The sequence below is a fragment of the Corticium candelabrum genome, chromosome 21, assembly GCF_963422355.1.
Source record: "Corticium candelabrum chromosome 21, ooCorCand1.1, whole genome shotgun sequence".
Classification (NCBI taxonomy): domain Eukaryota; kingdom Metazoa; phylum Porifera; class Homoscleromorpha; order Homosclerophorida; family Plakinidae; genus Corticium; species Corticium candelabrum.
Window position 1 is genome coordinate 801,640 of NC_085105.1, and position 13,361 is coordinate 815,000.

The 13,361-nt window shown below is 36.1% G+C and overlaps 3 protein-coding genes across 6 annotated transcripts; 2 read left to right on the top strand and 1 right to left on the bottom strand.

The window, feature by feature from the left end:
* The first annotated feature begins 249 nt into the window (after positions 1-249).
* On the top strand, positions 250-5,515 carry LOC134196466 (transcription factor RFX4-like). Its single transcript, XM_062665600.1, has 16 exons — positions 250-405; positions 467-547; positions 2,085-2,208; positions 2,283-2,344; positions 2,765-2,830; positions 2,892-2,940; positions 3,001-3,165; positions 3,242-3,319; positions 3,386-3,499; positions 3,560-3,710; positions 3,769-3,827; positions 3,883-4,027; positions 4,089-4,177; positions 4,248-4,365; positions 4,558-4,677; positions 4,737-5,515. Exons 1-16 carry the CDS (start codon positions 299-301, stop codon positions 5,183-5,185), a joined length of 1,977 nt encoding a protein of 658 aa, XP_062521584.1. The 5' UTR covers positions 250-298; the 3' UTR covers positions 5,186-5,515.
* A 211-nt stretch (positions 5,516-5,726) lies between these two features.
* On the bottom strand, positions 5,727-10,383 carry LOC134196639 (thialysine N-epsilon-acetyltransferase-like). Of its 4 annotated transcripts, none has more exons than XM_062665843.1 (11): positions 10,294-10,383; positions 9,839-9,893; positions 9,699-9,773; positions 8,801-8,905; positions 8,691-8,731; positions 7,347-7,586; positions 6,922-6,973; positions 6,785-6,859; positions 6,553-6,600; positions 6,445-6,485; positions 5,727-6,028 (listed from the first exon to the last, which is right to left on the bottom strand). In XM_062665843.1, exons 1-11 carry the CDS (start codon positions 10,354-10,356, stop codon positions 5,864-5,866), a joined length of 960 nt encoding a protein of 319 aa, XP_062521827.1. In that variant the 5' UTR covers positions 10,357-10,383; the 3' UTR covers positions 5,727-5,863. The 4 variants fall into 4 exon arrangements, with proteins under 4 accessions (XP_062521827.1, XP_062521826.1, XP_062521828.1 ...); XM_062665842.1 differs by having other exon boundaries at positions 6,553-6,663; XM_062665844.1 differs by having other exon boundaries at positions 6,553-6,663; positions 10,274-10,344.
* Positions 10,384-10,406: 23 nt separating this feature from the next.
* On the top strand, positions 10,407-13,260 carry LOC134196640 (COP9 signalosome complex subunit 6-like). Its single transcript, XM_062665846.1, has 9 exons — positions 10,407-10,548; positions 10,613-10,747; positions 11,073-11,164; positions 11,223-11,285; positions 11,803-11,965; positions 12,031-12,123; positions 12,425-12,525; positions 12,813-12,881; positions 13,062-13,260. The coding sequence occupies exons 1-9, from the start codon at positions 10,416-10,418 to the stop codon at positions 13,131-13,133; spliced, it is 921 nt and encodes a 306-aa protein (XP_062521830.1). The 5' UTR covers positions 10,407-10,415; the 3' UTR covers positions 13,134-13,260.
* The last annotated feature ends 101 nt before the right edge of the window (positions 13,261-13,361 follow it).

Here is a 13,361-nt window from a genome sequence, read left to right on the forward strand (position 1 = left end):
GCAATGAATGATCGAAAAGATGTGCGCCAACCCTACACATATAACGCGCGCTATACTCTCATTGTCTAAAAGCGACTCTGTAACGTTTCGTTGGACGTTTTTACTAGCGTAGCCAAAACTTCTCTGTCATCATGGCTACGCAAGACCAAAATTTAGTGTCTAAGACTGAAACTAAATTCTTTGTTATTTGTGCTAAATTTAATTACAATACACGCATGCGCAATAGCACCCAACAGCGAGGCGGGAACTCCGGGGCGTGACTATCGTTGTGCATGAAAGAAATATACAAAACGTATAAATGGCCGATCTTGTTGCCGTTGTTCATCCGTCTACAGCCTTAGCCCAGTCCGAAACAGTAATTGGAGTCCCAACTCATGCTACTGCGTCTAGCTCATCTCCTGGCAAAGGAATCAATGGAAGCCTTCATATCAAAATCAACTGAATTCTTTACATCCTTGTGTGCTTTAGGCTTCACAACAGGAGAATCATATTCGTCAAATGTTTACCTGTCAAATGGACGTATTCAATCACCAATCACTATCCAATGGTACAATATAGTTGACATTGTTACTATATGAATGATTTAATATTTATTAATGTTTAATGATTTAATATTTATTAATGTTTAATAATTTATATTTATTAATGCTTAATAATTTGTTATTCATTAATATTTAATAATTTAATATTTATTAATGTTTAATGATTTAACATTTATTAATGTTTAATAATTTAATATTTATTAATGTTTAATAATTTAATATTTATTAATGTCTAATAATTTAATATTTATTAATGTGTAATAATTTAATATTTATTAATATTTAATAATTTAATATTTATTAATGTTCAATGATTTAATATTTATTAATGTTTAATGATTTAATATTTATTAATGTCCAATGATTTAATATTTATTAATGTTTAATAATTTAATATTTATTAATGTTTAATAATTTATATTTATTAATGCTTAATAATTTATTATTCATTAATATTTAATAATTTAATATTTATTAATGTTTAATGATTTAATATTTATTAATGTCCAATGATTTAATATTTATTAATGTTTAATAATTTAATATTTATTAATGTTTAATAATTTATATTTATTAATGCTTAATAATTTATTATTCATTAATATTTAATAATTTAATATTTATTAATGTTTAATGATTTAACATTTATTAATGTCTAATAATTTAATATTTATTAATGTGTAATAATTTAATATTTATTAATATTTAATAATTTAATATTTATTAATATTTAATAATTTAATATTTAATAATGTTTAATAATTTAATATTTATTAATGTTTAATGATTTAATATTTATTAATGTTCAATGATTTAATATTTATTAATGAAATGTTTAATGATTTAATATTTATTAATGTTCAATGATTTAATATTTATTAATGTTTAATAATGTAATATTTTATTTTTCTAGTATTTTTTGTACATAATGTACATAATAATTAACTTAACAATGCCACCATTTTAATTAAGGTGAGATTTTAGCATTTATCTATCCAAAAATCAATGAAACACTCTCATGTCTACTGTACAGTACCGCACCCATCCCAGTTTACAGCTAGCTCTACTTCAACATGTTAGAATCGCAAACACCTTTTGGGCCAATAAATGCCTTACAGACCCCAACCATGTAATAACTGATACATAATTGCACTAATCATTACGTCAACTAATACATAATTGCAGTGTATTTCTAAACAATGGGTGTCTTAATTAAGACTGATACATAGCAGACCTTTGTGGTCAGACTTTTGTCCTTGTCTGATCTAGAGTTTTGTTATCACACACACACACACACACACACACACACACACACACACACACACACACACACACACACACACACACACACACACACACACACACACACACCACACACGTTAATGAACCGTCGCAGCTGTGCAAAGTGGAAACGACAAAGACATTTTGTCTACATGTATTTGAATTGAATTGAATACAACTCTCATTCTGAAATGGACTTTCATTTCTAATTAATCGTGGAGGTTGAACACCTTCAACTTGACTGTGCTGTTCTGTGTGAAGGCTCCTGGAGAATTTCGAGGAGTGTGAGAGAGGCAGCCTTCCCAGGAACTCATTGTACTCTCTGTACTGTGATTACTGCAATCAAACACGACTAACTGCAGTCAATGCAGCCAGTTTTGGAAAGGTGTGCATGGCAACAGATGGTGACTGACTTGAAATGTTTGTGAATGTATAAGATTGGTGTATATATACATTCAGTTGGTTCGGCAAACATTTCCTTTCATCAGAACCAGACGTCTTGGAACTAGAGGGCAATCAAAGTAAGCATGTTAATTGGTTCATATATATTCATATACCAATATGGGCCCACGTTCATTAACTTAACTGGTTCTTCTAGACAAATACTCAACTACTTAAGAAGTATGACAGTCTTTAGCTTTTTAGCTTTGCAATTGACAGTTGGTATCAACGCAATATATTGCAGCAGCTTTTGTTACCGAGCATGCAAACAGTACATAAAGCTGTTGCAACATGCGGTCAACACAGTATAGTGACCGTATGAATGAAACTGTGACAATAAACTTTGAGAATGCTATTAAGATACTAGGATTCTATCACTACCAACACAATATGTCATCAAATCAGAGTACAAGAAGCCAGATCACACCATCAACTTCTGCAATTTTAGTTAATGTGTCGGATTTTGTATTGTTTTTGTCTGACTGCTGATGATATTGTAGGTATCACTACTATGGCATCAGAGTGAAAAGCATCTCTCCATACTTCAATTATTTCGACACTCTTGTGTTGAGCCCCAATTGCTGTATCATAACTTTTACGTCTTCACTCAATTTTACTTTCTCCTAGGCAACGAGGTGTCTTCTCTGCCTCAAGAAGGCAATATTCACCATCTCGTGTACCAACATTTCAATACACATTGTATCATATATCCATACACCGGTCTGTCAATACTTAGGCTGAGTCTCCTGTCAGTCCGTATTACTTATTGACTGGCTCTCACTGTGCATTGAATGCTGAACACATAAGATCCTGTCATCCAGATTTGGACCCCAACTCTTTGCTACCTGAACTACCGACTGCGTACCACATCATTCTACCATCTTATATTCCACCAGACAAGGCATGAGCCAATCGAATTGAAAAACACCTGTGTGTGCTGTTACCGTGATGTTTGGCTTTCTATATTTGATGCAAAGATGCAGACATTTCTTGTTATGTATCAAGCTCATTGTCAGATCCTTGTGGAAGTCATTCTGCAAGCCAACTTTCTTGAGGTAGGAAGTGACTCTACCAATAATAACCCCATGAAATGAATCGATTGCTGCAAGCTCTGCATGTAGATTGAAGGCCATTTGAAACAATTCTGGCATGGAATCCCTACCAATTTAATCAGCATTCTCGACTGTCCTGCAGTCATTGATCAAATTGCTCTTTTCGACTGGAAGTTTTACAAAGTATGTAATACTAAGTATGGCCTTCTAATTTTGATTCATTCAGCTAACGTACCGTACTAGAACCTACTTGGTATCCTCATTCCCCGTCCAATGGAACCAATGATTTCAAGCTTAGTGCAGGCTCTTCGACAGTTCTCTCGATGCTTCATACCATGGATCCAAGAAAGCACAATACACATTCCTCTGGCCATGAGTGAAGCTAAAGTGCAAGGTCAGTTTTTGTCCTATCGATGAGTCCTAGTCTCATAACTGTGATTGTGTAAACGCAGCTGGCAAGATGTTTACCAAATGCTTAAGAAGACAAACAGCCATGACACATCTCTGTCAAGTCAGACTTCACTTTCTATTTCATCCATCCATAAATAAAGGTCTTTTCTTGGTAGGCATGTAATAGCCACTTTAATAGATCTGAAAATATTGAAGGCATGCTGCATGACTGGAAGTCTCTTGATCTAGAGAGCATCAACCAGCAGGTCCTATGGGCAAGCAATGCTAGAACAGAGGAAGACTTTGAGTGCTTGGAACAAGGTAAACCTATTGACACATTACTGTCACAGCAACGGGTGCAATATGGTACCACTTGGTGTAGCGGAGGCAGAGTTCGAGGGCCTTATTGGTCATTCAATAACACTCATGGTTGACTGGGTTAGTGGAATGATGGACAAGGCAATACTTCAGGTATTGACAGTTCATGGTATTACTGCTTTCAAAATGATTGGGTAAACACATGGGCACACTGCATGTTTAGTTGAGTGCGTCACGTGTTTGCAAGTTCGAGGTAGCAGCACAGAACTTCTTTCTTAAGTGGACATTTGTCAGCAACAAGATCGTTCGTGACTTGACACTGAAAAGTGCAGAAAGTTTTGGTAAGAAAGACATGCAGACTGAGAGATCTATGAGACATATTGTACAGCAATGGATCAATGTAACAGACAACTAGACAGACAGACAGACAGACAGACAGATAGTCAAACACGAAGATTGACAAACAGATACATGTACTAGTATATAGTTGAAAATCACTCTTCTAATGACTGGTCATCACCTTGACTTTAAAGGTTCGTTCCACTTGATTCAGACTGTTCTCAACGAGTACATCTTGTATCTTCTGGAAGCACACACAAATGAGGTAATGGAAGCTGACTTGACAACAAATGCACAAGCCAGTTCAAAACCAGGTAAATATACAGCAGTTACATTGCACCACAAACACATGACATACTGGGCTCTCCTATAGACAATGAAGTTGAACTTTCATATGCTGTGCAAGTTGAGTTTCTTCCAGAAGTGCTCTCTGCAGCAAAATCTGTGTCGGCTGAATCACATCTGCTGGCCTCTCACATTCCCATTTCTTCCTTTCAACATCCCCAGTTGATCTTCAGCCAATGCCCTATCCCATCAGACACAGCATCCTACCCAGATATGAATGAACATGAACAGCAAAACATCATCATCACTTCCTTCCACCCTTCCCAGATAATCACTCCACTGGCTTGCAACATTGATGATCATACATATAGTTGTAAAACAGACATGAAGGAGAAATCACCTACTAAAGCAGATCTCGGTGTCTTGCCACGACAACAACAATGTCATAAAAGTGGAAACAAAGAGGACCAGCTAATCAACAATAGAATAGATCAACAGGGAGTTGTGCAATCTGCAGGAAGTCTACACCACGTCTGAGCAAAAGTGCTAAACTTATACCTGGTGGACACATACCATTGATACCTCAGCCACAACACTTCCTGTTAGTACTTGTCACATGCGTATATCAACAAATGAACAGAAAGAAGCAAATATGTTGTCATATGAAGCTAATCTACCTACCAGACTTCATAGTATTTTCTGTCATAAAATATTTAGAAGTTGTGTATTTATTGAGAGCACAAAGAAGGAAGGAAAGATTTAGATATTTAACTGTTGTATTTCTATATGTATAACTAGTGGTGGAGTATTAATAGTGTTGCCATTGTCACTAACTGCTTCACGTCAAATAATCATTAATCTCACAACATAAACAACCATCTACAATACCCAACAAGGTTATCCATGTGCCAGATTTTCTGTCTATTTGTTTCACATCTAGCTTCATTCCATGATAATCTTTTCACTCTCTCCAAATGCAATAACACATTGCATGCCACTTCATCCATTTATCATGACTAAAACTAAGTGGCGTGACACACATAATTGGAGACAACCTGAAGATTACTGGAAATGAGGTACGACACATCACATCTTATAATATCAACTCTGCTGCAATACAAATGAGTCAATGTCAAAAGTAAAACAAATAAAGCTGATCTGAGTCTCACACAGACAAGCAGAACAGAATGTAAACACTGGATTATGTCAGGAGTCTCAATGTTGCCATGCAACAAGATTTTCTATCGCTGGCTTGTCCAGATACATAAAAGTCCAGTCTGGCATTAGTGTTACTTCAAGACCTTCAAGAAATGCAGGAGCTTCTGCGCCATCCAGTACATACTTCAATGATATTTTGCAGCAACTGTGTTCTTTAGCAAACTGTAAACGATAAACACAATTGAATTTGAAACAGCTGACTATAGATAGATATTTTGTGCATGAAGCACAAGATTGTAGAGTAGAATGCTTCACACAGCAAGCACACAATACGTCATACATACACAATACATGCTACTTACCACACATTACACGCAGTACATTATACATACAATACTTTATACATCAGTATCCATGCATCAGGTGAATGTCATATGTAAGTCCTTTTCTGAGACTGTCTTGTATATCTGCTTGTCTTTTAAATGTCTAGTGCAGTGCTACCCATTCTGTTTATCACTTCATCACGATTTATCTGCTGCCTGTAAATCTGTTCGTGAAAACTGGATGAAATTGCAACCACTTGCATGTTCACCGATTACGATACACAAACTGTCTCTAACAAGCATGTTTGTGCTCACTTCAGCAATTTTCTTAATCAGAGCTGTTTCAATGTCTGAATCTATGCATAACATGCAGTAACAACAACTGCAATAACAAGCCACTCTTGATCACACCACACCACTTACCCTTGTGTGTTTTCTTCACATAGAAATCCTCTACATGAACAATTAGACCTGCAGCAAGTATAGTTGAATAACTGAAAGAAAATGAACTGAATCCTACCAGCTCTTCATCATCTAGAATCACAAACATGCAGACAGCCAGACTGAGAGAATAAGAGACAAATACACAGTCAACAAATAAAAATCAAATAGACCACAATATATCGTAAGTCAACTCAACAATAACATGACATACCTGAACCATCCAACTGCACCTTTGCAACAGCTAGATAGAAGCGTCTGGGTTCACAAAATCCGTCTTCAATAAGATCTAAAAACACGAATAACTAGGTAAAGCTCATCAAAGCTAAACATTAGACAGAGTCTACCAACCTGTTTTAGACTTGATGCAGTTTGGATCATCTCCTTTTATCACAGCCAATTCCTACATGCATTATTCAATTATAAACATCTGTGGATTAATTAATTGATAACTGCTAGAAGACTAGTGATTGAGGATACAATAAAAACAGACAATTGGATGGATTGGTAGATAGATGAATGGAAGGCAGACAAGTAAAGACATAAACAAATGTACAGTGTACAAACAAATAAATCAAAAAAACAGGTAAGTAGACAAGCAAACACATGAAAGATAAATACATAAACAGACAAATGTGTGGCACATAGATAGTCTGTGAAATGCATGGATGCATGAACAAAAATCACAGAAACCTAAGTAATTCATACATTAAAAAATATCAAATTCAAATACTAGAAAAGTATACAGCCATATCAGTTCAGTTGATTTGTAATACCTTTAAAAGCCCCATGACCTCTGGTACATCTTCTTCCATTCCGTAGCAGATTTTGATGTCAGAACGAAGTTGAACAGATTTAACTACAAGTTGCTCTATGCCTTGTTTTTCAATAAAGGCTAAAAATACTTTAGCCTTTTCTACTGTCTTTGCTCTGAGATTGTTATAAAATGTGATAGCGCCAGCATTGCTATCTAGGCAGCGCCATTCCAACTTGAAGCAATTCAAGCGAGTTGCCATCTGTAAGTCAATAACTCTAAATTTACAATAATGCAACAATATGTTAGCTGTTTGTCTGACCATGAGTCTGTCTATCTGCCTGACTACCTATTAATCTGTCTGTCTGTCTGTCTGTCTGTCTGTCTGTCTGTCTACCTGTCTGTCTCCATAAATAGGGGGTGGACCTGTGTGGTCTCACAATTCAGTCTTAAATGGGTGGAGTGAGTGCCTGTCTCACCTTCATCTAACAGAACCAAGACATCAATACATCAATACTGAAGGCCGTCCAGTCATTACAATGTGTAATCCAAATACTGGACAGAATTTGGATCTTGATGTGTCCCTGGCTCATCCGTGGAGTCAGGACATTATTAGGAGGGCTAGCAAGGAAAATGGTCATGCTGCCGCGACAAGAGAACAAATGAAAATGAAAAATATTCAGAAGAGCTTGTTCCAGGAGAATATGTATCAAGATGTGTTCCTCTGTGATAGAACATTTTGGGAGGTGGGGCACGAAGGCAGAGAATTTTTGTCACAACAGTCAGCAAATCCAGAAGCCAATTTTAATGCTTCCATGTTCATGTCGTATTGGAGAAAGTGATTTTCTACAATTCTGCAAAGATGCAATGCCAAAGTTATCCTTAGAAAACTTTCAAAACTGTCACCTAATCATGGTGATTTAGATAGATTATTTGATTTTGACATTCCAAGTCAAGTCCATTAGTTAATGACTTTGTTGTTTGCAAGGACTGATTTGTATTAAAAAAATCCTAGCATATGTACAAGTAGAATCTGTATGAGAATAAATTATCTGTCTGTTTGTCTGTCTGTCTGTTTGTCTGCCTGTCATTATAGAGCTCTCTTCTTGTGACTTTTGATTTGTGTCTCATAGATTATAATAAATGTAGGAATAACATACAAAGCAATAGAAACAAGATACTAAATAGAAAGACACTACATTCTTTGGTTAAAAAACTTGACAACGATGTCTGTCATTTCTGCATAAACCTTGTGCATATTGCTTTCATACAATTTGTATGTCATTCCATATTTCAATAAAAATGATTTTAATCTTAGTATGAAAATGTATCAATGCTGACATTGCATGACATCAACTATACCTACTTCAGCAATCTTTGCCATCAGTGCTCGTCCAATACCCTTTGCTGCATTAAAGAACACATAGATGACACCCCAATACGAGCAACTTAGAGAGACGGCAAAAATCAACTCACTTTGATACTCCTTCTTAGTGTAGAGATCCTTGAGGTAGATTAACCTACCTCCTAGTCCAGAATAATGCAAAATGTACAGGCCATATCCAATAATCCGTCTCTCAGCTGCATTGTCACCAAATAAAACTCACTCACTCACTCACTCACTCACTCGCTCACTCACTCGCACACACACACACACACACACACACACACACACACACACACACACACACACACACGTGCGCACACACACACACGTGCGCACACACACACACACACATTTAGCAATTTATGATAACACTATTTTAATTAATTACCCGAATTTTATAGATTATTAAAACTCTAATAATATCGACCAATTCTATTTTGTAATTGCAGCTATATGTTGCCAATAGAGAAAAACAGTCACAAAAATGCATCTGCTGCATGATCATTGAGTAGATGTCATGCACATTACTGTAATACATATTATTGGCACACAAAACATGCAAACAAGGTTGTGTGTATACATACTATACTGTATATATAGTATGCATGCACAAGCATAACAAACAGATCAGAAGTCTGAACCATAAAGCAACACCCCTAAACCATAAACATTCTAATACGCCCTTTCAGTCATTGAAATGTGTTTCTCTGAATCACCGGTTGATGCAACTGTAAAAATGCTTTAAAAATGTAGCAAAGAGCAAGCAAGTGAACAAACAAAAATATTAAAATTTTAAACATTTAAAATATTAAATATTAAAATATTAGAATATTAAAATATTAAAATATTAAAACATTAAAATATTAAAACATTAAAATATTAAAACATTAAAATATTGAAGCTCATATATTAAAAGTGTAAATGCAGAAACTGCATCGCTTAATTAGAATGATCAATATATATATATATATATACAAACCATTTTACCTTCAGTTTTCAGCTCTGCTACGAAAACGTGAAAATGTTTTGCATCATGCTCACCAAACCCATCTTTCAACAAATCTAAAGTAATTGCCAAAACAATATTCAAAGAAGACATATTATCTTATACATTTCAGTAACGATGCCTTCTTTCTTTGATTTCATAATTATGGGATTAAACTGATGAGCAGCAATTAGTTCCTAACAACACAACAAGAGCAATTGTACAGTATCTGTAAATTATCTACACTCAACCCTGTCTCGCTCTGCCCTTGTCATGGGTCGAGTCTATAAATTACAGGTATGTATATAATTATATAAATTACTTATAAATTATGTATAATTTATAATTATATAAATTACTCATAAATTCTGTATAATTAATAATTATATAAATTACCTATAAATTATGTATAATTTATTAATTATATAAATTATTTATAAAATTATGTATAATTTATTAATTATATTTAGTATATTACTGTCAATTGTATTGTACGGTCTGAGACGTCTATGCATAGCACAGAAGACAGAACTTTAGAACAACTTGCATTGCAGTTATTTGTCTACAAATGTCTTACAACGTAAAGTATAGAAAGACCTTCATAAGAACAAGAAGCTCTGGAACATCCTCATCTACCGACTCTCGTACCACCCACGACATTCCTCAAACAACAAACAAAAACCAGGTAGACACGTGACTGGCATCCGGGAGCTGCAATCATGTCAGTACAAGTGATGGCTCCCAGCTCTGCAGCCGGCAGTGTGACAGTCGCTATTCACCCTCTGGTGATTATGAATATTTCGGAGCATTGGACACGAGTGAGATCGCAAGACAAAGTGCAGAATCCGAAAGGTTTGAGAAATAGCAGTCAGACGCAGGAGGAGAAAATGGGACGATTGTGTTCTTGTGTTTGAAGTGTTGGGAGCTCTGATTGGAACTCAGAAGGGTCGCAACTTAGAGATTTTCAATTCATTCGAGTTGCAGTGTGACGTAGGGAACGATCATGACGTCATCATCAATAGGGAATATTATACCACCAAGGAGGAGCAATGTACAAATCAGTTAGCATAGAACGTGGGCGTGGTTTAATATGATGCGCATGTGCAATGGTTTGTATGAGTCCTAACTATTTGTATAGTAAACTTTGTGTGATATGGTAATTTCCATCCCGATCATGTGCCAATTGGCTCATTCGTTACATTTAAATGCTGGAAATGTATGAATTGTGGTAGAAGGTGTAGACTGAATGTTATATCTCATCGCAACAGAAAATATAAAATAGTAAATTAATTAATTTTCGGAATGCTTGAAACAATGATTTTATTACCATTTTTTCTACATATTCGGCTGCCTGATTCTCTAATTTTACCTACTAGTCAAAATGGTCTTCAAAGATCTTGATTTTTTGGGTTGGTATACGACTGGAGATTTGGCCGGAACTGTTGATGACATGAAAGTGCACAGACAGGTGTGTCATGCTGCAACTTCTGACTGCTGTTTCTGTGTTGACATGCTGGATGATGAAGGTTTGTGAGATAAACGAGAGCCCAATAATGATGAAGTTGAGTCCTGAAGTTCGAACAAACGAGGTACTATGATGGTCTCAGTTGTGGTTTGTCATTCTGGTCTGTTTTGTCATCTTTCTTTGCATTAATATTAATAAATGTATACATTAGATAATTGTGTTTGTTTTGGCATTTCTATCATGTCTCTGCTATTTTGTTATTGTCGTATCTGCTGTCATTATTTAGTCCAGCAATACACAACAATCAATATGGCACACAAATTGTATGAATCTAAACACTCAATCTAAAGGTTGATATGCAGGAAGTCCATCTGTCTGTATGTCTAGCCATATGCCCATCCATGTGTATATATGTGTGTGTGTGTGTGTGTCCATCTGTTCGTGTGTGTCCGTCTGCTCATCCATGTGTCTGTGTGTCTGTCTGTCCATGTGTCTGTGTGTCTGTCTGTCCATGTGTCTGTGTGTCTGTCTGTCCATCTGTCTATGTGTCTGTCTGTCCATGTGTCTGTCTGTTTGCACATGATCTGTCTGTCTGTCCATCAGTTGATCTGATCAGTTTTTTCATTTGTTTTGGTCTGTAGCTTCCTATCAGTGTCTTCGAGTCTGTTATCGATCTTGTAGACGGCGAAGCTTGCATGCAATTTGTTGAACTAAAGTACACGATCGCAACTGAAGAAGCCGAACGAATCGGAGTCGACCACATCGCCAGACTGACATCGTCAGGAACATCAGAACAATCATCAGGTGAGCTCCTAGCCGCTCACGTCCTCCGGTCCATAATCACCCAAATTGCATGTGTTGTGTTGCAGTTGCTGAGCAATTGTCAGTACAGCACAGTGCTGTAAAGATGCTACATACACGAGTCCGACTTATTTTAGATTATGTACAAGCTGTACAAGCAGGTAAGCAACACACACTGACAGCACACAGTAGCATGCCGGATGTATTTCTGTTGTTCCATTCTAACATGCCTCTGTAATTAATTGATTAATTAATAGAAATAATTGATTTGTAATTTTTGTTTAAAAAGTATTAAATTATTGATAAGTAACTAATTAATTAAATCAGTAATTTTTTAGGCTCTTGTGCAAATCATCATTAATAATTAATTAATTAATTAATTAACATGGATGCTCACCACACGTCATGTCTTGCGTCTCTTCTCACATATGTAAAGGTTGTTTCAAAAGTTGGTTGTTTCAGGTGAGTTACCTAGAAATCATGCAATTCTACGAGAAATCAATAGCTTGTGCCACCGGCTGCCGGCAATAGACACAGCATTTTTCAAAGAAGATTTCTTTACTGTAAGCACCGATACAGTGTATCACACGTGTTATGTAGTATGTCTGTCTTTTGGTCTACCACATCTGTGTGTGTGTGTGTGTGTGTGTGTGTGTGTGTGTGTGTGTGTGTGTGTGTGTGTGTGTGTGTGTGTGTGTGTGTGTGTGTGTGTGTGTGTGTGGATATGTGCGTGTGTCTGCATGCACGCTCATGTCTGTCTCAGACTGTTGGCAGGTCAGTCAACCATTGATTCAACATTCATTTCAACAATAGGCTGCTTGACCTTTGTACCTCAAACTTTTTCTTCTAGCAATGTAATGACATCATGCTAATGTCATACCTCGCTTCCATGACCAAAGGCTGTGACATCATGAACACGGTAAGATCTCTGTTCAGCTCGTTTCTGGCATGCTGTCTCAATCTGTTGCATGCTTGCAATTTCCTTTTATCTTGCAAAACAGGCAGTATATTTAGACAAAGTCCTTCACAAATCACACTCTTGTCTTGCTGGCACGTACTTAAACTGTCCATGTAACATACTAACCTACATGTTTTGTAGTTTATTGCGAAGCTCAATGCGCTATTCGATCGTCACGGGATGGGGAGAAGAATGCGAGGTCTATTTTACTAGAAACCATACTGACAGACTCTTTTGTTTCATGTAGCATGTGTGGCAGTTAATAAGCCTTGCTGTCTCCAGAAACTGCATGCCATAATAAGTTGCTGTTGGGCAAATATAGCGAATGATGTAGAGTGTATTTTTACATACGGATACGTACGGTACCTCGATCACTCGCTTTTCAGTGGATTGCGGGCATTCTCGTCCAAATGAGCGAACAACAACAACACTATTTCCTTG